General features: G+C 41.5%; 2 protein-coding genes and 1 non-coding gene across 3 annotated transcripts in view; 2 read left to right on the top strand and 1 right to left on the bottom strand.

The window, feature by feature from the left end:
• Positions 1-1,043: 1,043 nt before the first annotated feature.
• SLC25A32 (solute carrier family 25 member 32) lies at positions 1,044-15,160 on the bottom strand. The gene is made up of 7 exons (XM_062188149.1): positions 14,663-15,160; positions 7,763-7,913; positions 6,392-6,477; positions 4,908-5,068; positions 3,948-4,061; positions 3,485-3,630; positions 1,044-2,635 (listed from the first exon to the last, which is right to left on the bottom strand). The coding sequence occupies exons 1-7, from the start codon at positions 14,814-14,816 to the stop codon at positions 2,500-2,502; spliced, it is 948 nt and encodes a 315-aa protein (XP_062044133.1). The 5' UTR covers positions 14,817-15,160; the 3' UTR covers positions 1,044-2,499.
• LOC133758973 (small nucleolar RNA SNORA26) lies at positions 10,383-10,503 on the top strand. The gene has a single exon (XR_009865868.1). It is a non-coding gene; the product is annotated as a small nucleolar RNA SNORA26 (small nucleolar RNA).
• A 95-nt stretch (positions 15,161-15,255) lies between the features above and the next one.
• The window catches only part of DCAF13 (DDB1 and CUL4 associated factor 13), a 51,164-nt gene continuing 38,581 nt past the window's right edge, over positions 15,256-27,838 (top strand). The window contains exons 1-3 of the mRNA XM_062188148.1: positions 15,256-15,417; positions 22,252-22,451; positions 23,292-23,399. Coding sequence (XP_062044132.1) covers positions 15,348-15,417; positions 22,252-22,451; positions 23,292-23,399 — 378 coding nt within the window. The 5' untranslated portion in view covers positions 15,256-15,347. The remainder of the gene's footprint in view (positions 15,418-22,251; positions 22,452-23,291; positions 23,400-27,838) is intronic.

Raw genomic sequence — 27,838 nt, 5'->3', positions numbered from 1 at the left:
GAGGCACCTGGCTCCTGGCTTCGTATCAGTGTGGTTCGCCAGCTGCAGCGGCCATTGGAGGGTGAACCAACGGAAAAGGAAGACCTTTTCTCTGTCTCTCTCACTGTCCACTCTGTCAAAAAAAAAAAAAAAAAAAAAAAAAAAAGAAGTATATTGGGGCAAGTGTTGTGGTGCAGGAGGTTAAGCTGCTGCTTGGGATGCCTGCATCCCCTATTAGATTGCCCGGAATCAAGCCCTACCTATGCTCTCCATCCAGCTTCTGGCTAACGCAACTGGGAGAAAGCAGATGATGGCCCAAGTACTTGGGTTCCTGCCACCCATCTGAGAGACCTAGATGGAATTCCTGAGTCCTGGCTTTGGCCAGGCCCAGCCCCAGCTGTTGCAGGCACTTGGGGAGTAAAGCAGCAGATAAAAGACCTCTAGGGGCCGGCGCTGTGGCATAGTGGGTAAAGCTGCCGCCTGCAGTGCCAGGATTCCATATAGGTGTGTGTTCGGAGTCCTGGATGCTCTACTTCTGATCCAACTCTCTGCTACGGCCTGGGGAAGCAGTAGAAGATGGCCCACGTCCTTGGGCCCCTGCACCTATGTGGGAGACCAGAAAGCTCCTGGCTTCTGGCTTCAGATCAGCGCAGCTTTGGCTGTGGGAGTGAACCATTGGATGGAAGACCTCTCTCTGCCTCTCTGTAACTTTGCCTTTCAAATGAATAAATAAAATAAATCTTTAAAAAGAAAATCTCTATCTTCCTGTCACTCTGCCTTTCATATAAATAAATAAGTTAAATTTTAAAAAGGTGCAAAGTATATTGTGCATATATTTGTTTTCTGTCATTCACACTAAAACCAAAGTCCCTTGAGGGCAAGAATGCTATTGTTCATTGCTATACTCACAATGCTTGGTGATACACCTGGCACAGAGCAGGAGCTCAGCAACTATTGCTGAATGAATGAAATGACTTCTCTGTTCTCAAAACTCTTACAGGACTTGTAGAAATTTCCTAACTGTAGTTCCCTAATGCACATTTACTTACTATACAAGCTCTTATGTTCTCAGAGGGCAAGAACGGTTTTATTAATTTGTGGGTAAATAGGAGGTATTCAAATAATGGCACTGCCTCTAAAACTTCAAATGTCAATTGCAGCTCCTCTCTGCATGTGCGAACAAACATCAAGATGCCATATGAATTATAGCATAACCCAAGAGTATGATAAGCATATCACATTTAATTTATAAAACATCCTTATTAACTGGATAAGATATAGCAAATACAAATAGGTACTTAGTATTTTACCTTTATTTTAAAAACAATGTCATTTCCAAAATATAAAAAATAAACCTATTTTCAAAGAACCATTTAAATATGGCTTTGAAAACCAAAATATTTTATTTACAACAAGTAGATGGTAGTGCAACAGCACTCATAGATGTTTATGATAAATAAAATTAGCATTATACTGGCATTCTTTGGGGTCAGGTCTTTATATTTATAGGTATCTACAATGACTTATCAAATAAAATCAATAATGGTCATTAATATAATGTGGGATTCAACCTGACTTTAAACAACTAATGTAGATTAATCATTTATTTGGGACCCTGGATCTGTGTATCCAAAAATGAAAGTGGAAAGTTAGTTTCTGATTTCCATTCAGCCTGTCAATAAACAGATCCCAAGCATTGTAACATCTGTAAAAGGTGATCTGTTTAGCACCAGCAGTAAGTTATTTAGTCACATATGTTAATAAAGGTTGATGCAACTGGTTAGTGAAAGTATAAATTTCGTAAGTTTAAAAATACTAAACACCTATGCAGAAAGATAACTGGATCCAGGATTATATTTTAAATTACAGAATATGAGTCTCTGGGGAAAAAAATGGCTATGGAATGACAACAGATGTCAGATATTTCACAGAGAAGTACATAACTTCTCAAATGTCTCTAGTTAGCACGTTCTGAATGAATTAAAATGGAAGCACAATTGCAAAGAATTTTGTTCACACTACCATTTCCCAGTTCTCAAAGGTCTAGATTTGGGCAACAACTTATCCAGTAAATCCTTAAATTTACCCTTGAAACATACAATGACATTCTTTTAAGATGTCATTTTCTTGCTATTGCACAGAGGTCAATTTTAAAGCCAATCTAGGCAAATAATTTCAGAAAAAGCAGCACATTTTTCTAATCCATTTGTCAAATGTTTAAATTGGCTTCTATCTGAACAATGAAATGAAGAAATTTGTGAAATTCTACACTTGGTGTCAGTTTTAACTTTGTGTTAATGGCAGCCATTTCAGGCAGAGGTAGCCAAGTCCCATACATATGGGGAATGCAAAAAAGCAGAAAAACACTATGACGACTTAGTTCTTCAACTTCTAATGGTTATAGACCAATTTTGATTATGAGTCATGTTGCTATGCAACATTCTTTTGAATTTTACATTTAAAACACAAAATAGCTTGTTGCTGTCTTGAGCAGATAAATTGGAATTATCTTCTTTAAGCTTACTTTCTCTTTTCTCTAAGGTCAAGTAAAAAATGTGAGACATTTTCATATACTACAAAGGTAATACAGCAGGCTGGTGTCACTCTAATCAAATTGGGAGCAATTCCTTTGTAAAATCCACCGATGCCTTCTTTCCTTTAGAGGGAAAAAGAGAGAGATGCTTAATTTCCTAAATTGCTAGCTTGACAATACAAAAGTTTAACTGACACAGGGTGTGGAGCAAGCAATCAAACCCCACTGTGATTTAAGTCTGTATCTTCAGTGTTTTGAAGTAATATAGTTTGTGAGCCATTTGTAGGGGCCTACTTTCTTTTCATGGACTAAGGAAGAAGGTAGGCACATCTTGAAACTCAAGTGAAAAGTTCTTTAAATTAGCCATCTTTCGAATGCTTTTAAGGTAATGCACATGCAGGAATTTTCACTGACCTAATGCAGGCATTAAAAGTTTTATAGCTTATATAAATGCCATACAATACTAAATACGGCATAAATCAACCTATAAAACACAAAATTATCTTCTTAATGCCCAGAATAGAGGATATGGTAGGAAGTTGCCACTTAAGTTCTTGTTAAAAATATTTCCTGAATTGAACTCAATATTCTAAATATTCTGCTCTGGCCTTTTAGAATTAAAGGGAAACATGGGGATATTTACCTAGTCTATCTATAATAACCGAACTATTTTCATGCTGAAGAACAAGCATGTTCTTCATGTATTTGCAGTATTTTCAAAATTTATGGTACCAGTAGCAAGGTGCTAGTACCTTCTCAAATGTACTAAATTAGATTTATAACTTCTCATATTCAATGCCATTCATATTATATACCTAAATTTTGACTTATGATTTTTCAAAGTACTTTTATATACCTCAATTTGATTTTTATAGTAATCTTGTCAGTCTAGAAAGTTTAATTTTACAAATGAAGAAATCAAGCCTCAGAGAAATTAAGTCCAATTAATTTTTATATCCCATGTGTTCTCACCTCCACGTCCTTGCAATCACATCAATTACACCACTGTAAAACATGTGCTGATCCTGAAGACGAGCTCTCACAACTTGATATGGGTATGTGGCTGCTACGGCAAATATTTTAGATAGTGCTGCAACAGATATATATTCTACTGTGCTCTAAAACGATAACACAAAACATTTATGTTTTTCTTTAGACAGGATTAGAAAATATACATTTGTAACAATTATAAAGGAAAAACATATAAGTAGATTTTAAGTGAAAAATAGTTTCCCTCCTTTAATATAAACTCCATATAAAATGGGTTCTATTTTTAACACCTGTGTATCATTGCCTATAAAATATTTAAGTATATCGTTACAGTGGCAAAGTTAGTACTCATCTTCATTGCAATACTACCAGAATATCACAAAGTTTTCACTCATTAAATGCCAAAAAAGTAAATAATATCATTTTTTTAAAAGAATTATCTTACCAGTTGGGCTTCTGGTAATCTGTTGATGTGTTGATTGTACTTCAGCTTCAGTAGTTCATATGCCATAAACTGAAGTGCTCCATGTGATGTTCCAAACAGCCCAGGAACAAAGCCCTAAATGGGAATGAATTACAAAAAAAAAAACAACAAAAAACCTTCAAATAAATACTACATGTATATTTAAATATTTCTTTTCCCCTCATACTACAGTATTTTAAGCAAATTCATTTAGGTTTACACAAATTCCATGTTTTTATAAAGGGTTAAATCTGTATTTCTTCTACTTTATAAGTTAATATCTGGATTTTCATGTTAGTTTTTCTTTAAACAGTATACATATAAAGACCCACACTGTCAAGAAATGGGATATGAGTGGGAGAATAAATTTTTGAAAAATCAAGAAATTAAGGTAATAATAATTAAATGGGCTGAGCATTAGTATTCTAAAACAATAAGGCAATAAGTGATGGGGAAAAAAAAACTCAGAATTGAGTGATAAAGTTTTAACATTTTGCCTATTATGTCAGTAATACAACAAGGATCTGGGGTATTTTTTAATTCATATAAGGTTTGAGGTCAATAAAAATCCTACCAAAATAAGACTATAATAGACCCACAGACCTCTTATCCATACTACATTGCCTAAGTTCCCAAGAGACAACAGCTTCTAGGGAGTGAAGTAAAGAATGGGTGACCTGGTTGCATTGAAGAAATACCTGACAGTTTTAGACAGTTCTTATACCTGACAGTGTCATGAAAATACAACTTATGGTAATGAAGATAAACAGCTTATCACACAATTTCCACATTTATAAGTTAGATTTCAGTTTTCATGAAATTGTTTCTTGTCAAAATTTGGCTTCGTTTTAGGACTGATTTTAGGTAATTCAGAACTGATACCACGGAGCCAATGGAAATTATAATTTTCAGTATTCAATATATATTGATAATAATTCATACCTTATACAATCCACGAACACCTTCATACTTATATATTTTCACAAGTGCATCAAACATTCCTTTATATTGTCGCTGTGAGGAATTCACAACACTATCATACTGTAACATGAGGCGAGTTTTTGTTACCCATAATGGATTTGTAATGCAAAGTGTCATGGCTCCTAAAATCAGATTTAAACAACATTACTCAGCACATAGCACTTTCCCACTTTAACAGTTCAATTAAGAATGGTGTATTTACACATGGAGTGAAGTTGCACAGGGGCTGTACTTGGAACAGTGAGATGTGGTTTCCGAGGCACGTTAAGGATAGAAATTTTTGGTGGCCATAAAAAATTCGTTATGTAGTTAGTGAGAGGTAAATTCAAAGGGAGTTTCTAGCCTCACACCCTTTGAAGTATGAGGATAGAAAAGATGTTCTGACCCCTAAACAATGTGGTCTGGCACACAGAACAGATGCTAAGGAGACACAGATCTTCAGAGAAGGAGATGGCATAAACCAGAGAGGCAGGTTAGGGGAAAGGACCAAGACCCCAACACCTCAGTAATCTCTGTATGTGCACACACATATCCACCCCAGCTTTATCACAAGCTTCCTTAAATCCACTCAAAGTAAGCTAGAACCCCTCAAAAGCAAAATAACTATGTAATAGAAGTTACATTTTACATTTCATACAAAATGACATTTGCTAAGTCTCCTAAGTTTCTTTTATTCAACAAGTACTTATTCAGTCCTGTTATGAGTCAGGTCCCTACTACTGACTAGTATTTAAAAATGAGTAAGTTAGTTCTTGCCTTAAACAAGTAGCAGATATTAAAAAACCAAGCTGTACAAAGTACCAATGCAGGATTTATAAAGACTTATGGGTAGGGGAAGGCACTGTGGCACAGCAGGTAAAGCCACTGCCTGCAGCACCAGTTTGAATCCCAGATGCTCCACTTCCAATCCAGCTGCCTGCTGGTGTACTTGGGAAGGCATTAACAGATTGCCCAAGTCCTCGGGCTCCTGCACCCATATGGGAGATACGGAAGAAGCTCCTGGCTCCTGGCTTCTGACTGGCTCAGCCCCAGCCATGGTGGCTGTTTGGGGGAGTGAACCAGTGGATGGAAGACCTCTGTCTCTCCCTCTCTCTAAGTCTGCCTTTCAAATAAAAAATTAAATCTTAAAGACGTATAGGTTTCACTTTATTTTTCCTTCTGGATAAGATATATACATGAGGCAATTAAACAAAGTTACTAAACTGTAATTTGAAATCTGAAACTATACTTTAACAAAATAAATGCTATACAAAATCATCTCAAGCTACTAGAGTTTCATAACTTCTCTAAATAAGAATTCTTGCTTTCTAAGCAATCTCATTAGGTAATTGATGAACATAATTGTATGAGCATATCTAAACTTTGATGTTCAAAGAAAAAACAAAATAAAAAGCAAAAGTAGAAATCAAGTTTGGAAGGTGACATCATATATCTTATGGCCTTACCGGCTTCAGCAGCTGAGATGAGGTATTCTGTCGCCTCTAACTGTTCAGCTCTTCCTTCTGTCTTATATGATTTGATGGCATTGTAACTAAAAGAATTACATTTGAGTAGTTTGAGTAGGTCTCAGAAGCAGTAATATTTGTTAAAGTGTACGTAACTTAACAAAAGCACCCCAAAAGTAAAATTCAATGTGTAATGCAACCACAAAATGAGAACTTTTTAAGGAACAGACATGCTGGAAATTGTTAACTGTAAGATCATACCACGTCGCCCCACAAATGTATACAGTTATCAAAGCACATGTAAAACAATATTATTCACACACTCAGCAATTAACTAGGAAAGACAGGAAAACTGGTAGGAAGGAGAGTTGTGGTAGTGCAGAGATTGGACACAAAAGGCAAGAGACCAAAAAAGGAGCATCTGATATGTGCTGAGCACCTGTGTTCAGGTGCTGCAGTTGGCTTTCTGACAAAAAGATAAACACAGAAGGGAGCGTTCTCTTTTTTTTTTTTTTTTTTTTTTTTTTAAATTTTTGACAGGCAGAGTGGACAGTGAGAGAGAGAGAGAGAGACAGAGAGAAAGGTCTTCCTTTTTGCCTTTGGTTCACCCTCCAATGGCCGCTGCGGCCGGCTCATCGCGCTGATCCAATGGCAGGAGCCAGGTGCTTCTCCTGGTCTCCCATGGCGTGCAGGGCCCAAGCACTTGGGCCATCCTCCACTGCACTCCCGGGCTACAGCAGAGAGCTGGCCTGGAAGAGGGGCAACCGGGACAGAATCCAGCGCCCAGACCGGGACTAGAACCCGGTGTGCTGGCGCCGCAAGGTGGAGGATTAGCCTGTTGAGCCACGGCGCTGGCCAGAAGGGAGCTTTCTTAACAGGCTCTAAAGGACTATTAGTGAAGCACGAGTAATCACAATAAAAGAAAACAAAGGCAGCATTATAAGGGGTTCACCAACTAAGACTTCGATCAGAGAAGGCTTTGTGCAGGAGGTAGCAGTTGAGTTTGGTATTGAGAGACAGAGACAGAGATGAGCAATGCAAACAAGAAGGGTGGGTGGGAAGAAAGGGAAAACCGGCACACTTGAGATTCGGGCTTTATTTGGCAGAAAATAGTCAGTAAACGTTTCTCAGCAGGGGAGTCAAATCATCTTATTTTCTCTAACTTTGATGTCCACTTTCCTCTTGGAAGAAGACTTCAGTTGAAAAGTATGCCTTTGATAAGAACTGACAGAGCATAAATTAATAAGCCATTTTGTTCTGACTCTGGAAAATTCAGATTAAATGACTCATCTTGCTTTATCAACTGACATGTAACAATCGCTAAAAGCAAAAACTATTTTTAATACTGTAAAATCTCCCAGGTCTACTCACAAGAAAAAGTAGAGTCCCCAGGATAAACCTGCACCCCACACATTTGGGGTTACTCCTTGATAAAGTCCCCGTAGTCCATCAAGCTTCCAGATGGTAGTCAAGCAATGTAAGATTCCTTTATATTTTGGTCTCAGTTCCAATCCATCACTCACTGCATTAAAGGACACACAAAAGGAGGTAAGAGCAAAGTTCTAGCTCTGAGCTACACATAAGTGGATACCACGCAATCAATTAAATAAAGGAAAGAATTCAAAAGAAATTTTATTTTCCAAGATTTAACACTTCAAAATTAGTAGCCCTAAGTTTATCCAAGTATGTATTAAGGGCATATTACACACTCAAATAATGGTTTCAAAAGTATTACAGTAACTCTTAAATAATCCAAAAGTCTCAGTAAACAGTCTGATGCTTCAATTTTGTTTAGTTATCAACATTGAAGATTAAGCATTCATATGTTCAAAAACATTTCTCAAAAAATAAACTGGCCAGGAGTTTCAATTACATCAAGAGTGCTGGCAAGACCCAAAGAGTGGCAGATAAGAAAATGTACAGGCTATGGTAAAACACTTCCCTGGAAATTCTTTCTACTCTCCCACAAATGCAAACACAGAGCAAAAACCAAAATAGGAAGTAGGAAACTACTCTGCTTGAATGTATCCAGAATTGAGCTGGTTTTCTCCATTTTTTGGAAGCTGCTCTTATTCTAGTGTTCAGTATAGCCAAACAAACACCACTACCATCTAGGCTAGTGCCAGATACCTAGAGAGAATCCATGAATCCTCCTCCCTTTCATCCTCTTTTATCAATTAACAAGAAACCTTTCTTAAACCTGTGCACATCTCACAGTCCACACTGCCATCATTCTACTTTTAGAAACCATCAATTTCAATCAGCAATGGCATGTAATCTTGTCAATTTTGTAAAGAAATATGATACAGGGGCCAGTGTTGTGGCCCAGCAGATTAAAGTGCTGCTTTGCAATGCTGGCATCCCATATAAGCACCGGTTTCAGTCCTAGTTGCTCTGTTTCCCATCCAGCTCCTTGCTAATGTGCCTGGGGAAGCAGCAGAAGATGGCCCAAGTACTTGGGCCCCTGCCGCCCATGTGGGAGACCCAGATGGAGTTCTAGGCTCCTGGCTTTGGCCTGGCCCAGTCCCAGCCATTGTGGCCATTTAGGGACTGAACTAGTGGATGGAAGATCTTTCTCTGTCTCTGCCTCTCTCTTTGTAACTCAGCCTTTCAAATACATAAAGCTTAGGGAGAAAAATCATCTAGATTATAAATTTGGCATCTTCATTCCATGTGTCTGTAGGAAACAGAACATTCAAAATAGGAAATTATGGAATATGAGGGGTCATTTATAAAGGCTGTTTACTAAGGTGTGAGCAGGTTATAGGAAACCACAAGGACTAACACAGTACTAATGATTTCTTTATTCTATTAAATGTTTCAATAATAGGCAAGAATGATTAGGTTGTCTTTGGAAGGTGATAAAGTGAAATTGCTTGTGTAAAACAGCTTGTCTAATAGCAGCCCTATGGCACCTGGCACTGTCTTGGAGAACACTGGGGATCTGGTTTAGCTAAAGTGCTGGAAATTAGGCTGGAAAGAAGGGCAAGGGCCTGTTATGAATGTACCATATCTCCCCAATATTCATTTGTTAAAGACTTAGTTCCCAATGTGACTGTACCTTTAACGAGATAATTAAGGTAAAAGGAGGATATAAGAGCAGAGCCACAGCATAGAGGGTAAAGCCACGGCCTGCAGTGCTGCTCCACTTCTGGTCCAGCTCTGCTATGGCCTGGGAAAGCAGTGGAAGATGGCCCCTGCACCTTTGTGTCAGATCCGGAAGAAATCTTCTGGCTCCTGGCTTTGGATAGGCCCAGCTCCGGCTGCTGTGGCCATTTGGGGGGTAGACCAGCAGATGGAAGATCCCTCTTTATCTTTCTCTCTTTCAAATAAGTAAATAAATCTTAAAAAAAAAAAAAAAAAAAAGAGCAGAGCCCTGGGTCTGAAAGAATTTATGTCCTTGTAAGAGGAAAAAATACCAGGAGTGCACAAGCAGAGAGAAGAGAAAAGACCATCTCCCGGATAACAAGAAAGGCCTCCCTGGAAGCCAATTCTGCTAGAACCTTGCTCTTGGACTTCAATCCTCAGAACTGAAAGAAAATAAATTTCTGCTGCGAAGCCACACTGTGGCATTTTGCATGGTAAGCCTTAACTGCAAAGTAGTCTTGAAAATCACACACAAAAAATTTGGCTATAATCTCAAACCTCAAATTTCTGAAAAGTAGGTCCAAATGCGCTTAAGATAATCAAGTATATGTTTTAGAAAGGCAATTTTAGTGGTCTCAAGGAGAATGAATTTTTAGGTGAAAAACCTAGAAGAAAACAAGAGACTATGCCACATAGATAAAATACTGGGAATTTTTTGGGGGGGCCTAAACAACTTAAAAATTGTCTTTAAAAGATACACAACTAAAGAATTGATATACATACACTTAAGTATACCTCTCATAAAAATGTGATACTGGCCTGTAATTGCATCAAAAGATGCCCACAGACACAAGCAGAAGATAAAAATGGGAAGGAGTAAAAACAGGGAACAATACTCTTTCCTGTGCCCTTTTAGAGCTGACAGAGTGCTTTAAGAGGCTAACACAGAAGGGGAAAATAAGTCTCCATAAAACCCAGGGAAGATATTGTCTCCTCTTCTTTGGACCCTGTCTGCAGTCACAACTGAGGGGGAAAAAAAAGAGAGAAGTGTACACTAATCTTAAATTTATTTTGGAGGAAAGACAACAATGACTTTTTTAAAAAACTGAGCACCTAGCACTACCATCTGAACACAACTTTGTTTTATTTGTTGGATATTAGTTTTTTTTTTTATTTGACAGACAGAGTTAGACAGTGAGAGAGAGAGAGAGAGACAGAAAGAAAGGTCTTCCTTCTGTTGGTTCACTCCCCAAATGGCGCCAGGGCCGGCGCTGTGCCCATCCGAAGCCAGGAGCCAGGTGCTTCCTCCTGGTCTCCCATGCGGGTGCAGGTGCCCAAGCACTTACTGCCTTCCTGGGCCACAGCAGAGAGCTGGACTGGAAGAGGAGCAAGTGAGACTAGAACCTGGTGCCCACATGGGATGCCGGTGCTGCTGGAGGAGGATTAACCAAGTGAGCCACGGCACCGGCCCCTGGATATTAGTTTTATTCCTCCTTTTCTGTCACAAATAAACTGAAGTATATGTCTCAATAAAACTAACCTCCTCTGCTTCCACTCTTTACCAGCATTTTAAAAACTTCAAATAGGTTAAGAAATCAATTGAGGGGCTGGCATTGTGACATAGCAGTGCAGCAGATAATGCTTGCAATGCCGGCATGCCACATGGGCGCTGGTCAGTGTCCCCACTGCTCCACTTCCGATCTAAATCCCTGCTAATGGCCTGGGAAAAGCAGTGGAAGATGGGCCATGTCCCTGCCACCCACTTAGGAGACCTGGATAAAGCTCCTGGCTTCGGCCTGCCTTAGCACTGGCAGTTGTTGACTATCCTAGGAGTGAACTAGCAGATGAAAGATCTCTCTCTCTCTGCTTTTCCCTCTCTCTAATTCTGACTTTTAAAATAAATAAATAAATCTTTTAAAAAAGTCAATTATGCAGGTTGCTAATATTTCTTTAAAAAAAACAGACTGGAATAGAAAACAAATACAAATGACATTGTAAGTGGTTAGGATAAGTATTATTAAAAGGGCTTCAGTAGCAGGGGTGTGTGTATAGATACATATATAATACATATTAGGTAGCAAAGGAAAAATTTATTTCCTATTAGGGGGTTCTAGTCCAAAAAGTCTGAAACATTGCTGTAGACCCTGTTTCCTTAGGTCCTCCTCCCCCTTAGAAACCTCACTATCCTCTTTCGTCATCTTTAATTTCTTCCTTAGTTTCCTTTCCATCAGAATTTAAACAGGCTTAAGACTCTCCAGAGTTAAGTATCCCCTCTTGGATCCCAGTAGCCCCTTATCAGTTAAGCTTCTGCAAAGAGAAAACTACTATGTTAGCAGGGACTTTCTCACCTCCATTGCAATCTTGGTTGGGCCTCATCCATTACTTAAGGGCTCTACTTGAGGGCCTCCAAGTGCTCTTTGGGCGTCCTCTCTTCTTCACAAACCCTTAGTGGTACCTGACTTGTTTTAATGAAACACCCTTTTCTTTTGGCTTATCCCACACCATACCTTCCTGACTTTCCTCTTTTCTATTTTTTGCCATTAAATTTCTTGTCCTTCTTTTGTCCTGCCCACCCTTAAATGCTGACTTTTTTAATCGGCACTTTTTCCAATCAACAGGAGTGGTTGTCCAATACTAAGCAGATTCTATGGCCATCCCTGTGTGGTAATTTCTCTATTCCTAATATTGATCTCATTCCCAACATCCAGACCTGGCTTCTGTTTTCACATGGCATAACAGATGAGTTAATCTGACAGTGCTTAACTTTCTGAAGTCATTCCTTATTTCCATTTCAGGCATTTTAATTTACCCTTTAGATATACTAGAATAGTACTGAGAAAAATGCTTCCAAAGCTCTTTGTTCATTGCCTTGTTTCTAGTAAACGTTCAGTGGCGATTATCGTTCAATAATGATCATTATCTGTGCATACATCATAAACTCCATGAAATTATATGCCTTTCTCATGTTTTTTTTCCCCTAGGGATAACCCTCCATAATTCTTGCTGATTTTCTTCTATTGAGCGGCTTCTTGCCTCCTCTCCAAACTGTCAAAATATTAGTCCTTCTATGGACCTCAAGAACTAATCTTCCATGGACTACTTTGAGACAGACCCATGCATCAGCAATCTTCATAGTATATCTGTATGCCTATTTTTCATTTAGGTTTATTGCACTTTGCCCCATATTTTATGTTGTCTAGAATTATCTTTTAGGAGACTAAGACTCAAGCTTAAGATTTTACATTCCTTCAGGCCAAGAATTCTATCAGGTACATCTGAAGGTACATCTTCAGGTACATCTTAAGCCCTTACAGCAATCTATAAAAGTTAAGAGAAATCTCTACCAAGTGAACTGAATATAATTCTCTACTTCTGCAGATGTAATTCTACTTAACTTGTAGTGATAACTCAAAATGCCAGAAAAGCTTCCAAATAAAAGGTATCAAAGACTATCTTTGAGACTATCTTTTCCAGAATTTACTATCGACTTTAACTTCTTTTTTTTTTTCTTTTCTTTTTGACAGGCAGAGTAGATAGTGAGAGAGAGAGAGAGACAGAGAGAAAGGTCTTCCTTTTTGCCGTTGGTTCACCCTCCAATGGCTGCTGCGGCCAGTGCACTGCGCTGATCCGAAGCCAGGAGCCAGGTGCTTCTCCTGGTCTCCCATGGCGTGCAGGGCCCAAGGACTTGGGCCATCCTCCACTGCCTTCCCGGGTCATAGCAGAGAGCTGGCCTGGAAGAAGGGCAACCGGGATAGAATCCGGCACCCCAACCGGGACTAGAACCCGGTGTGCCGGCGCTGCAAGGTGGAGGATTAGCCTGTTAAACCACGGCCCTGGCGAGTTTAACTTCTAAAATGCTTTATCAATTTCAAAATACTTAAGATACTTTTAAAAAAATCGGTAGCACGTGGACTCTAGCTACCGATTCGTCACTAGGACCTGCACCACACTACACACCAAAACAAAACAAAATGAAGCAAAAGAAATCTCAATAGAATTGTATTCCAAACTATTCCCAACTGAAGGAATAAAAGAAATCTAAAATCTGCCCCTTTAATACTAGAAACTGCTTCACTTGTTTTCCTTTCACTCCTTTTGTTATGCTTTCTCTGAACTGCTTTCTCTGAATAAAGAACAAAGTAACCTTAGTGTGACCCTACCCTGTTCTCTCCCCTGCCCAGTTTCACTTGATTAATGTAAATGTAACAAGGGCTTTTACAACAGACTGCTTGTACCTGTTTTGTGCTACTAAGGAGTTATGGTTTAATTAGCTCAATGATTCCTGTAAAATAAAGTTAATAGAACACAGACCTGTAACTTTCTTTGTGTAAGCCATAAGATATATGCCCCCACCACATTCCTAGACTATACTCATGATCTAAGTGACCCGAACATCTGTGACTCTTCCCGAGGTGATAGGAAGCCTTTTTGATCCTCCCCTTAGCACTTGTTATCTTACTCTATGTACCGGGTATTAGATGTACTTGTAAAACAATTGTCTTGACATATACTGGTTGTTAGCTCTGTACTAAGTGATCAATCTTGTCAAACTGTAACTAACATGAATCAGATGCCTTAATGTATAAAAACCCAGACCATTTTCTCTTCGGGGCCGCCTGTTTAATCGGGGGCCCCAGCATGCTGGACTGATCAATAAACCCTATGCTGATTGCATGACAGTGCCTCTTGGAGTCATTCTTGGGGCAGTGGATGTTTTCGGACTCTAACACAACCACCCGCTGAGAACTATGCCCGACCCCAAGCGCCAGCATTTTCCTTTCCGCAGCTCTGCCAAACACGTGGCTACACTACGGTTTCAAAGTACCTCCAGGGTGAACGATTTGCTCCTCTAGGGCTAAGTCCTAAAATGCCACAATCCCTTCTTCCATTTACAAATCAGGACTCGACTCCCACCTTCTACAACAGACTTTCTCAGACTCTTCTACCCACACGCCCCATCCCCTGGTCCTCCTGGGCGAGGGGGACGGAGGCCGGATTTCCTCACCGGACCCCCTTCCTCAATCTAGCTCCAGGTGAGCCCGGACAGTCGGACATCCTCAACGACCCCCTGCTCGTAGTTCGGTTAGAGGCAGGGGAGCCCAAAGCCTCCTTCTGAGCCCTCCCCCGCCCCCAGTTCGGGCTGACAGGGGGAAGGAGCGGTCCTGAGTCTGGGCCGGCTCTTACCGGCGAAGCGGATCTTCACGAGGTCGAGCGGGTGCAGCGCGAGGTTAGACAAGACCCCGCCGCTCACGCCCGCCACCAGGTTCTCGTACCGGACGTGGTGGAACACCGTGCTCCACGCCGACGACTGGGACGCCGACTGGCCCTGGCCCGTCATAGGCTCGGGGCCCGCCGACACCACGGCGCCCAAGGCCGCGGAGGTGGGACGAGATGCAGTGGCCGCCACCGTGGCGACAGTAGCCGCGCGGGGGTAGGAACCGCGGGCGCGAGCCCACTTCCGGGACCGGCGAGATTATTCTGACACCCCGATCGCGGGAGCGAAGCCGGGGGACCGGAGCGCCGAGGGGGCGGCGCAGGGGCGCAGCCGCGCTCACGCCGCGGAGAACCCGAGGGAGGCGGGCTGCCAGCCTCCCCCGCTTCCCCGGCCAGCCTCGCCCACAGCTGCCGCGGGCTCCGGCAGAAGGGCACGGGCCGGAGCGCCCGGCTGTGGAAACGCCCCCTGCCAACCTTTGCCGGCAAAACTACGGAGCGCCGCAGGATCCAGCTGAGCCGGCCGGCTTCCGCTCCCCGGAGGTACGTAACAGGAAGTAGTGTCAGGAAAGCGGAAGTCGCATGTGCGGGAGGCGGCGGCGGGGGTCCGCGCCGCGGCTCACGAACTCGTGTGGGTTGCTGAGGAAGAGCCGCCGACATGAAGGTGAAGATGCTGAGCCGGAACCCGGACAACTATGTCCGTGAAACCAAGTTGGACTTACAGAGAGGTGGGACGCCCCCCGCGAATCCTGGGGTCTGGCCTTGGTGTCCACAGAGTGGAAGTTAGGGGGAACCTAGCGTCCCAGCCTCGTTCTTTCCCACAAGTTCCCAAGGCAAGCTTTGGTAGCTAGGGCCATTGCGGAACCGAGTAGCGGATGCTGTCGTTTCAAATTCTTTCCCAAGAATTTCTTCGGGTTTGGAGTGGGAAATACTCGTCATTTTCTGTATGGGGAATACTTCCGTCTCCCCCATGTCCTGCTGTTGCATTCTGTCCTCAAGTCCCTGTATTCGAAGTGGAATTTGAATGATTTGAATGGGCCAAACTCGTGGGTTAAAGGATTTAAGAATTAAACGGGCTTCTTTAAACCTTCCTGTTGCTCTCACTCCTGGCCACTTTACCACTTCACTTTACATCCTTACGGATGTGGAAGAGGGAACGACGAGATTCAAAGCTGTCAGTTTTCTCTTATCAACAGTTCTTACCGAAAGTTTGAGGGGAAGATGAAATTAATGAGATATATTTATCCTTACAGCTCTGCTCCTCCAAAATCAATCTGACCACTTAGGAACGGTAGCTTATGATGCCTAAATGGCTAGGAGCTAAGCTTGTGTGAGCAGACCATTCCGAGTGAGGAGACTAGCAGGTGCAAAGGTCTTTAAGTCAAGAATGAACCTAATGCACAGCAAGAAGGGCCATGTCATTGGAGTGTAAATGAGGGGTTGGTGGAATAGCATTTCTTTTTATTTTTTAATAGGTTTATTTAGTTACAGAGAGGCAGAGAGAGAGGTCTTCCATCCGCTGGTTCACTCCCTAGATGGCTGCAATGGCCGGAGCTATGCTGATCCGAAGCCAGGAGCCAGGAGCTTCTTCCAGGTCCCAGACAGGTGCAGGGGCCCAAGCACTTGGGCCATCTTCTGCTGCTTTTCCAAGCCATAGCAGAGAGCTGGATGGAGCAGCCATTTCCTTGAAGTGGAGCAGCCAGGACTCGAACTAGCGCCCATATGGGATGCTGGCACTGCAGGTGGTGGCCTTACATGTTATGCCACAGCGCCGGCCCTTGGAATAGCATTTCACTATTTTAATTGAGTAGTAGAGATTATCAGTGTGTATGTGAGGATTGCTAAGGGGTAAATATGATTTCTGCTCACAAGATGTTTACAGGGTAGGTTTACGTAATAGGAATGTTTCTCAAATGCAAATTTGTCATTTAAACTTGACATCAGCTCTCCTCCTCACACCTCTCTAGTCCCTTCTTCATGTCCACTTTCAGCAGCCACTACTTTCTCCACAGGTAGCTTAGATTCACCCTGGCCAGAGAGAGTGCATTTGAGGCATTCTCTTTTACGCTTCCTGTGGCATGTACCCTTACCAACTTGTCTACTTCCTTAGGAAAACTCCTCTGAACAGCCCTCTTTTACCCCTATGCATATTCCCGCCGCCACTTAACAGCCCCTTCTTTGCTTCCATCATATGTTTTTAACGCTTCTGTCAGAGGGTTTACCACATTGTCTTATGATTAACACAGGCTTTCCCATCAGAATAAGCTTGCAAGAGGGGAAGAATCCTTTTCATGTATGCACTATGTTTAGTCAGCAGCTGGCACATATGGTTGCTTTAAATGTGTTTGAATGAATGGGTGACTGCTTATCATGAAATTTCAGTGTTTGGAAGTTGTTAGGCTTCTAGTCTTTTTTTTTTTTTGGACAAGCAGAGTTAAACAGTGAGAGAGAGAGACAGAGAGAAAGGTCTTCTTCCATTGGTTCACCCCCACAAATGGCTGCTACGGCCGGTGCGCTGCGCCAATCTAAAGCCAGGAGCTTCCTCCTGGTCTCCCGTGCGGGTATAGGGCCCAAGCTCTTGGGCCATCCTCCACTGCCTTCCCAGGCCACAGCAGAGAGCTGGACAGGAAGAGGAGCAACCGGGACAGAACCAGCGCCCCAACTGGGACTAGAACCTGGAGTGCTGGCGCGAAGGCAGAGGATTAGCCTAGTGAGCTGCAGTGCCGGCCAGGCTTCTAGTCTTGACTTCTATAACATGTCCCTGTTTTACTTTCTGGTGGAAATGTTGCTAGCAAAATGGAAGAATGAAGTTTTGGGGTTCTGTAAAAGGAGACAATTATTATCTTTATTCATTTGGTTTTGTTTTGTTTAAAGTGTTATTTCCTTGTAGATGTTGTGTGATACCAGATACTGGAATAGAGACCAAGGAAACTATATTTTTAAAACTGCCTTGGTAATCCTGAGGTAGCTGATTAACTTGTGTTGACACCTGACATAAATAAGTGCCACAAGTTCATCAGCTGTGATGCCCTCAGTGGTTGTGTGTGCCAAGTGCTCCATTAGTGTTTGCTGAATGTTTATTTGCTGAATGTATGGATTCAGAGGTGGCTGTGATCGCGGTGATTTGAAAAACTTTACAGAAGACATAAGATTTAAATTTAGTACTTTTAAGAGATGTGTTAGGTTTACATAGGTTTGGATGAGAGTTAGAACATGTCCTTGGTGGAAGAAATGGCATGTACAGGGACTCTAAAATGATAAAACTACAAGGCAGTTTTGGGTTACAGGGAATAAACCAGTTTGGCTGAACCTGGGCCTTAGAAAGGACTTGAAATTGGAGAGATGAATTGGAACCAGATTCTAGAAGAGCAGAGAAGAGCTTGGGGGTGGACATTTGTTGCAGGGGTTAAGACACTGCCTGAGACACCCATATTCCATCAGAGTGCCCAGGTTCGAATCCTAATTCCAGCTCCCTGCTGCTGTACACCCTCTGAGGCAGCAGGTAATGGCTCAAGTACTTGGAGTCCTGACATCCTTGTGGGAGACCCAGAATGAATTCTGGGCTCCTGGCTTTGACCTGGCCCAGCGCTGGCTCTTGCAGCATCTGGGAGGGAACTAGCAAATGGAAGATTTCTCTCTTTGTCTCTCTGCTTTTCAAAGAAATCAAAATAAAAGAGTTTGAGCTTTATTCTGTAGGTCAGAAGTGTATAAATTGGTTGTCTTAGGTGTGTTGCAAAAACAGTAAGAATTTCAGGGCTTTTTTTCTTTCTTAAAAAAAACAAATTAATTCTTATATAATACTTGGATTAACACCAACATCCTCATCTCTGGCTTATTTAAATACATGTGTTCCATATAATAGCATCCTGGGAAAAAAATGAGTTGACAAAGGTATGCTTGCTTCCACCGTTAGGTTATTGCAGCATTTTACAGTTTAGTTTATTAGAGGATAATAGTATCTTTAAAAAAAAAAAACAAAAAAACAAAACTTGTTTGAAAGGAAGAGTTACAGAAAGGCAGAGCCAGAGAGAGAAGAGAGAGATCTTCCATCTGTTGGTTCACTCCCCAAATGGCTGCAACAGCCAAAGCTGGGCCGATCCAAAGCCAGGAGCTTTGAAAGCTTCTTCCAGGTCTCCCACTTGGGTGTAGGGGCCCAAGGACTTAGGCCATCTTCCACTGCTTTCCTGGGCACATTACCAGGGAGTTGAAATGGAAATGGAGCAGCGGGAACTCAAATTGCTGCCCTTTTGGGATGCTGGCACTGCAGGCAGCAGCTTTACCTGCTAAGCCATAGTGCCAGCACTGATAATATCTTTTTTTTTTTTAAAGATTTATTTGTTTATTAGAAAGAGTTATAGAGAGGCAGAAACAGAGAGAAAGATAGGTCTTCCATCTGTTGGTTCACTCCCCAGATGGTCGCAATGGCTGGAGCTAGACAGATCCAAAGCCAGGAGTCAGGAGCTTCTTCTGGGTCTCCCACGCAGGTGCAGGGGTCCAAGGACTTGGGCTACCCTCTACTGCTTTCCCAGGTCATAGCAGAGAGCTGGATTGGAAGTAGAGCTTCTGGCATTCAATTCGGCACCCTTATGGCATGCCAGCACTGCAAGTGGCAGCTTTACCTGCTATGCCACAGCACCAGGCCCGATAATATTATCTTAAATACAATAATCTTTGTGATAATGTGTAAAGTGATAAGGGGGACCATAAAATTTTTCTTCATGTAGAAGTTCCTTGGTTATGTCATGCCAAAGTTCTTAACAAGAGTTGTAGAACGTAATGATGTAGAAGCATTTCTTAATTTGCCAAACTCTTCTGTGGCTTATAAATGATAAGATTTTTGACTTTTGCTTTTTATTACTTTTTAGAAAAAAGTAAAACTTTTTCCTTCAGAGTTTATTTTAATGTTGAATGAGAACGTGATTACTTTTAAAAAAATCTTGTGCTGTGAAGAAACTTTTGAAAATGTATGCTTGGAAATGTTTACATCACTTAAAATACTTTGTATTGACAATGATGAAGGTTTGTAAAAATATAAAGATTCATTTTTATCTCCATAAAAATGGGAACACAATAGGCTGCCTATTGGCTTTTTGAAAATTAAAAACTGTTTATTAAAATTATGACAATACCAAATTGTTGCAGAAACAGCTGTTGACATCAGAGAGATGGCTATTTTCTAGACACACCTCAGAATAAGTTTTGTGGGGCCAGTGTTGTGACGGAGCAGACAAAGCTGCCACTTGGGACACCAGCATCCCATATGGGCACTGTTTTGTGTCCCAGCTACTTCACTTCTGATCAGACTCCCTGCTCATGGCCTGGGAGCAGCAGTGGAAGATGGCCCAAGTTCTTGGGTCCCTGCCACCCAGGTAGGAGAACCAGTGAAGCTGGCTCCTGGCTTTGGCCTGGCTCAGCCCCAGCCATTGTGGCCACTTGGGGAGTAAAACAGCACATGGAAGATCTCTGGCTATCCCTCTCTTTCTGTAACTCTGCCTTTCAAACAAATAAATTTTTTTTTAAAGTTTTATTTATTTATTTGAAAGGCAGAGTTATAGAGAGAAAGGAGAGTGATGGAATAAGATAATCCATTTGCTGGTTCAACAGCCTGGGGCTGGGCCAGGTTGAAGCCAGGAGCCTAGAGATTATTCTGGGTCTCCCTTGTGGGTGCAGGGACCCAAGCACTTGGGCCATCTTCCAATGCTTTCCCAGGAGCATTAGCAGGGAGCTGGATTGGAAGTGGAGCAGCCAGGTCTCAAACTGGCACCCATATGGGATGTCCCAGGTAGTGGCTTTACCTCCTGTGGATAATGCTGGCCTCGTAAATCTTAAAAAAAAAAAAAGAAGAAGAAAGAAAGAAAGAAAAAGAACTTTTGCAAAACTAGTGGGTAGGACTGAAAATTAAATATACTCAAATAAAGGTAGCTAACCATGGACATTATCTCTTCGATCTGCTCATCTTTGTGAAGTCAGTCCATCCTTGCTTTGCACAGAACCATGTTAACCGAACCAGTTCTCATCTGTGAGAGACTCACAGTAACTGAGTCAGATCTATTACCACAGAACTATGCAAAGCAAGGAATTGGTCCCAATTAGCTTGTGCTCCTATTAACAAAGCAGTGTGCAAAAGCTAGTCCTGCCTGAATCTCTCAACTATGGCAGCCATTAAAAGCAAAGGTTGAAATAAACTGAAATAATCTATCACAGTGTTAAATTGCAATTATTAAAAAGAAATCAAGCTCTCAGTAAATATCCATATGTTGAGAGGAGGGACTTAAAAACTATTACTAATGGGCCACATAATCAAAAAAAAAAAATTTGGAAACTACTACTGTAGGGACCTTCGAAAGTTGTTGAGCCTGGGACTGACATGTTAAAAGCCATGTGTTAGGGTGATTAATCTGATACTATAAGCTGCCACCAAGTTGAATAGGGATGATATTACGTAGTCCACATGTAAGGTACTAAAGGGCCAAAACTAGGTGACTAAGGAAAAATGAATTAGTATTTCAAAAAAACATGAGTATAACTTTGATTTTGGTATTGGGAAGTATTGAAGATAGAATATGTGACAGTGAACAAAGGCTCAGCTTTTCTATATGTTGACTACAATGTGCCATTAACAGAGTCAGAAGAAACAACAGGGTGACATGCTGGGGAAAGAAAATGCATTTACTTTTACACATTGAGGTTTTTTTGTTTTTGTTTTTTTTTTTAAGATATGTGGACTTAGAATTATTTCCTAAGTAAATATTAGCTGAGACAGCATGTTTGGCAGCATACCAGAATAGTTTAAAAACATGGTTTCTGGAGCCAAACTGCCTTGGTTAGAATCCTGGCTCTATTGCATAGGCAAATTACTTCACTTGTATATGCCTCAGTTTTCCTGCCTATTACGTAAGAGAAAAATAGAACTTAACACATAGAGTGCTGTGGGGATTAAATACCAATAAGGTATTTGGAACAGTGCTGACGCCTGATGAACTGTGTGTTTGTATTTTAAGTAAACATTCATGGAAAGTGCTTAATAAAGAGCAACTATATAATATAATTATAACCACAACATTATATCAGTAGCGCTCAGCACCAGGGATTAATAGTGTTCTAGGCCCCACAAGGAGCTTAAAGTTCAAATGAGTGAACACTTATCTTGCACTTGCCTTGTGCCACACACTGTACTAGGCTTAAGGACAGTAAATGAAGATTATTGGAAACCCTGACCATGAGAATGTAAAACTTAGTTAAAGAGTATAATAGGTCATATATAAGAAAAAATGTGTGTGTGTATTTTCTAAGAAGTGTATAATAGAACATAAACAAGGAAAAGCTGTGTGTATGTGTGTGTAGTCTAATTATTTTATAAGATGTATACATTCCATTTTATGGTGATTTTGAAAGGTTTCTGGGGACAGATGTTATACTTTTGTATTCTTCATGTTAATTAGCATTAAACAGAATCCCTAATTAAAGGCTTATTGATTAATAAATTGAATGTTTAGCTGCAAAACACCATGAGAAATATAAAATGTGAATTATTTCATTTAGAGGAATCATTCTTATTTCAGTTCCAAGAAACTATGATCCTACTTTACACCCTTTCGAAGTACCACGAGAATACATAAGAGCTTTAAATGCTACCAAACTGGAACGGGTATTTGCAAAACCATTCCTTGCTTCCCTGGATGGTCACCGTGATGGAGTCAATTGCTTGGCAAAACATCCGAAGAGCCTGACTACTGTCCTTTCTGGGGCATGTGATGGAGAGGCAAGTGCCATTCTAAATACTGATACTTAAAACTCAAAGTAGTTAGATTTCAAGTGTTTTATTTTTTAGTTACTGTGATTTTTACTTTGACTTCAGGTTAATTCTCAAGACTAAATTCTGTTTGAAATAGTTTAGTAGTTTCTTATCTAACCTAAGAAATTATAAATGGAGTACCTTAAGGCTTAGTTTGACAGTAAGTAAAATAATTTTTTATTTTAAGATTTACTTATTTATTTGAGAGACAGTTACAGAGAGAGAGGGGAGAGGCAGAAAGAGAGGTCTCCTATCTGCTGGTTCACTCCCCAAATGGCTGCAACGGCTGGAGCTGGGCTGATCTGGAGCCAGAAGCTTCTTCCAAGTCTCCCACGTGGGTGCAGAAGCACAAGCACTTGAGCCATCTTCTGCTTTCCTAGGCCATTAGCAGGGAGCTGGATCAGAAGAGGAGTAGCCAGGACACAAACAGGTGCCTATATGGGATGCTGGCCCTGTAGGTGAAGGCTTAACCTACTACACCATAGCGTTGGCCCCAGTTTGTTTATAATAAAGATATTTATGTGAGTTTTTCCCACAAAGGTTGTTATTAGTGATTCAACACTCATTTTTCTACTCTGGCAGGGAAAAAGTTGTCAAACATTTTAAAGTAGAATCAACAGAGATTTGACAGATTGAGTTTTCCGTGTGTGGATATATTTATCCATCTGTATTGTATTATTTTAATCCAAAGGATTTTGCTTTTAGCTGTCTGGTAGAGTGATTCATAGCCTTTCTAGTGTTTGTTTTTCTTTAAATGTAATATTCCTGTGCCTGAACATTTACATTTCCTGGTATACTTTATTATAGGTTAGAATTTGGAACCTGACTGAACGAAAATGTTCTCGTACAATACAAGCACATGAAGGTTTTGTGCGAGGAATATGTACTCGCTTTTGTGGAACTTCCTTTTTTACTGTAAGTATAATTCCATCAAGCCATCAAATCTTTCCAACATATGTAAGAATTGAACAATTTATTTTTTAGTTCATTTTTTTGTTCCAGTGCCCTTTTGCAGTTTTGTGATATCAGATATCTTCATAAACCTTGAAAAAGCCTAGCTTTCTAAGTGTACTGTTCAGTGACAGTAAGTTCATATGTTGTTGCAGTCATTACTGCATCCATCCTCAGTACTTTTTCATCTTTCCAAATTGAAACTCTGTCCATTAAACAATTGTCTCCCCATTTCCCTGTGCCCTCTGCCATTGATAACTTCTGTTCTACTTTCAGCTATGAATTTGACTATTCTGTGTACCACATAGATGTAGAATCATACAATTCTTTAGTGTGCCTCTAATTTTTTTTTTTTTAAATAAACCTTTTGTGTCTGGTTTATTTCACTTAGCATATTGTCTTCAACTTTCATCCATGTTGTGGCACATGTCAGAACATCCTTTCTTTTTATAGCTGAACCATAATTTCATTCTGTGTATTCATTTGTTCATTTTATTCATTTGTTCGTTTATCAATTTACATTTGGTTTGTTTTGGTTATTATGAATAGTGCTGCTATGAACATGAGTGTACAAATACCAGTTCTATTTCATTGAGTATTTTAACAGGGAAACAGCAGAATCAGCACTGTGCTTTGAGATGATTAATTTGACAACTGTGAATGATCAGTTTGAAGGCTGTTTCAGTAGTCTCTGCAGGCAATAATAAGAGGCTACGTAGGTATGAAAACAGTTGAAAATAAGGTTGGACTTGGAAACTTTCTAGAGGCTTGTGATCTGAGAGGTGCCTAGGAAAGTGATGATTCCTTTTTCAGAAAAAGGGAAAGCAAGGGTAAGAGCAAGTTTGCAAAAGAATGGATGGGGGCTGGCTCTGTGGCATGGTGGGTAAAGCTGCTACCTGCAGTGCCAGCATCCCTTATGGGCACTGGTTCGAGTCTCAGCTGCTCTACTTCCGATATAGCTCTCTGCTGTGGCCAGAGAAAGCAGTAGAAGATGGCCCAAGTCCTTGGGCCCCTGCACCTATGTGGGAGATCCCAAGGAAGCTTCTGGCTTCTGGCTTCGGATCGGTGCAGCTCTGGCCATTGCAGCCAGTAGGGAGTGAATTGCAGCCAACTGGGGAGTGAACCAGCAGATGGAAGACCTCTTTTTCTACCTCTCCTTCTCTCTCGGTGTAACTCTGATATTCAAATAAATAAATAAATCTAAAAAAAAAAAAACAAAGAAAGAAAGAATGGGAGTGAGAAGGGTAGAATGTGGTGAGCTGGACTGACAGTAGGCTGTATGATCGAAAATGTCTATTGGACCTTTACATATGCAGGTCTGGAGCTCAGGGCGGAAATCACAACTGAATTGGCACCATCAATATAGAATCTTTGAGAGGAAGAGAAGGGCAAAAATATAGGAAAACAAAGATGTCAGGGAAGTAGTCTTGGGAGTGCTCTCCCTAGGAAGTGGGAAAACTGGAGGAGTAACCAGAGAGCTTGAACAGCCTATGAATGAGCATAATGTCCCAAGAGAAAGTAGTGAGTTTTGTGAACTGCTACAAGGATGATAGAGATGAAGACAAGAAAACATTTTAAGGATATGGGCAATATGGACATGTAGAAAATAGTTAAAGATCCTGTAATTCTGTTCTTTCAAATCTAAGACCATCAGTTTGGTGTATATCTTTTCAAGTGTTTTAACCCATATTTGTTTGTTTGTTTTTTTAATTTTTTTTTTTTTTTTTTTTTGACAGGCAGAGTGGACAGTGAGAAAGAGACAGAGAGAAAGGTCTTCCTTTTGCCATTGGTTCACCCTCCAATGGCCGCCGCGGTTGGCGCGCTGCGGCCGGCGCACCGCACTGATCAAATGGCAGGAGCCAGGTGCTTCTCCTGGTCTCCCATGGGGTGCAGGGCCCAAGCACTTGGGCCATCCTCCACTGCACTCCCTGGCCACAGCAGAGAGCTGGCCTGGAAGAGGGGCAACCGGGACAGGATCGGTGCCCCGACTGGGACTAGAACCCGGTGTGCCGGCGCCGCAAGGCGGAGGATTAGCCTAGTGAGCCGCGGCGCTGGCCTTAACCCATATTTGTAACAGTTTGTGTATACATATACTTCAATCAACCAAGGAGTTTTTCCTTTATTCACTGGTCATTTTTTTTTTTTTTTTTAATGCTTGTTTATTTGAAAGGCAGAGTTACAGAGAGCGAGGGAGAGGCAGAGAAATTTTCAATCATTGATTCACTCCCCAAATGGCTGCAATGGCCAGGACTGTGCCAGGCTGAAGTCAGGAGCCTGGAGCTTCTTCTAGGTCTCCCATGTGGATGCAAAGGCCCAAGCATTTGAGCCATCGTCCACTACTTTCCCAGGTTATTAGTAGAGAGCTAGATCAGAAGAGGAGCAGCCAGGTCTCAAGCTTGGTGCCCATATGGGATGCCAGCATTGCAGGAGGCAGCTTCATTGGCTGTGCCACTATGCTGGCTCCTCACTGGTGACATTTTTTTTTCTTTTTAAGATTTATTTATGGCCAGTGCCGTGGCTCAACAGGCTAATCCTCTGCCTAGCAGCGCCGGCACGCCGGGTTCTAGTCCCGGTCGGGGCACCGGATTCTGTCCTGGTTGCCCCTCTTCCAGGCCAGCTCTCTGCTATGGCCCAGGAGTGCAGTGGAGGATGGCCCAAGTGCTTGGGCCCTGCACCCCATGGGAGACCAGGAGAAGCACCTGGCTCCTGCCTTCGGATCAGTGTGGTGTGCCAGTCACAGCGCGGTGTGCCGGTCTCAGCGTGCCGGCCACGGCGGCCATTGGAGGGTGAACCAATGGCAAAGGAAGACCTTTCTCTCTGTCTCTTCTCTCTCACTGTCCACTCTGCCTGTCAAAAAAAAAAAAAAATTAAAAAAGATTTATTTATTTAGTTGAGAGGCAGTGTTACATACAGACAGAGGGAGAGACCAAGAGGTCTTCCATCTGCTAGTTCACTCCCCAAATGGCCATAACAGCCTGGAGCTGGGCTGATCCAAAGCCAGGAACCAGGAGCTTCTTGTGGGTCTCCCATATGGGTGCATCCTCTGCTGCTTTCCCAGGCACATTAGCAGGGAGCTGGATCAGAAGTGGAGCAGCCAGGACTCGAATTGGCACCCATGTGGGAATACTGGCAACACGAATGGAGGCTTAACCTACTATGCCATAACACTGACCCCACTGGTGACTTTTTGTTTTTTTAAAGATTTTATTTGTTTATTTGAGAGGTAGAGTTATAGACAGTGAGAGGGAGAGACAGAGAGAAAGGTCTTCCTTCCATTGATTCACTCCCCAGATGGCCGCAATGGCTGGAGCTGCACCGATCCAAAGCCAGGAGCCAAGTGCTTCTTCCCGGTCTCCCATGCGGGTGCAGGGGCCCATGCAGTTGGGAAAACTGGATTTCCACGTGCAGAAGCATGAAGCAAGACCCCTATCTTACACCTTACACAAAAATCCACTCAACATGGATTAAAGATCTAAATCTATGACCTGACACCATCAAATTATTAGAGAACATTGGAGAAACCCTGCAAGATATAGGCACAGGCAAAGATTTCTTGGAAAAGACCCTGGGGGCATAAGCAGTGAAAGCCAAAATTAACAGTTGGGATTGCCCAAGTCCTTGGGCCCCTGTACCCATGTAGGAGACCTGTAGGAAGCTTCTGGCTCGTGGCTTTGGATTAGCCCAGTTCCAGCCATTGCTGCCAGCTGGGGAGTGAACCAGCAGATGGAAGACTCTCTCTCTCTCTCTCTCTCTCTCTCTGCCTCTCCTTCTCTCTCTGTGTAACTCTGATAGTCAAATAAATAAATAAATTTTAAAAAATACAAACTTAATACTTTTCATAAATACAACTTTAGTAATATGATTCTTCCCACCATACCTATACTCCCAACCCTTTTCCTCTTTCCTCTGCTATTCCCATTCTTATTTTTTACTAAGATCTGTTTTCAGTTAACTTTATACACATATGATTAATTCTACATTAAATAAAGAGTTCAACAAATTATAGGACAAAAGAAACTGTTTCTCAACAGTCGAGATAAGGACTGTTCAAAGTGATTGCATCTTGAAGTGTTAATTTAACTTCTGTAGATTACCTTTTAGGTACTCTATTAGTGATAACATATCAGGGAGACCATATGGTATTTGTCCTTTTGGGACTGGCTTATTTCACTAAGTATGATGATTTCCAGTTTTATCCATTTTGTTGCAAATAACAGTATTTCCATTTTTTTTTAACCACTGTGTAGTATTCCATGGTGTATATATCCCATTTCTTTATCCAGTCTTCAGTTAATGGGCAATTGAGTTGGTACCAAATCTTAGCTATTGTGAATTGAGCTGCGATAAATATGGGGGTACAGTTAACTCTTTCATATGCTGATTTCTTTTCCCTTGGTTAAATT

The sequence above is a fragment of the Lepus europaeus genome, chromosome 4 (genome assembly GCF_033115175.1).
Source record: "Lepus europaeus isolate LE1 chromosome 4, mLepTim1.pri, whole genome shotgun sequence".
Lineage (NCBI taxonomy): Eukaryota > Metazoa > Chordata > Mammalia > Lagomorpha > Leporidae > Lepus > Lepus europaeus.
This window is presented reverse-complemented; position numbering and strand designations above follow the sequence as displayed.

Bases quoted from the DNA above. Each gene is read 5' to 3' on its own strand.
- SLC25A32 (XM_062188149.1), bottom strand. From the start codon at position 14,816: ATGACGGGCCAGGGCCAGTCGGCGTCCCAGTCGTCGGCGTGGAGCACG. The intron at 6,478-7,762 runs GTGAGTAGACCT...TAATTCTTTTAG, and splicing joins TGGGGACTCTACTTTTTCTT to TTACAATGCCATCAAATCAT. The intron at 4,062-4,907 runs GTATGAATTATT...ATTCCCATTTAG, and splicing joins GTGTTCGTGGATTGTATAAG to GGCTTTGTTCCTGGGCTGTT.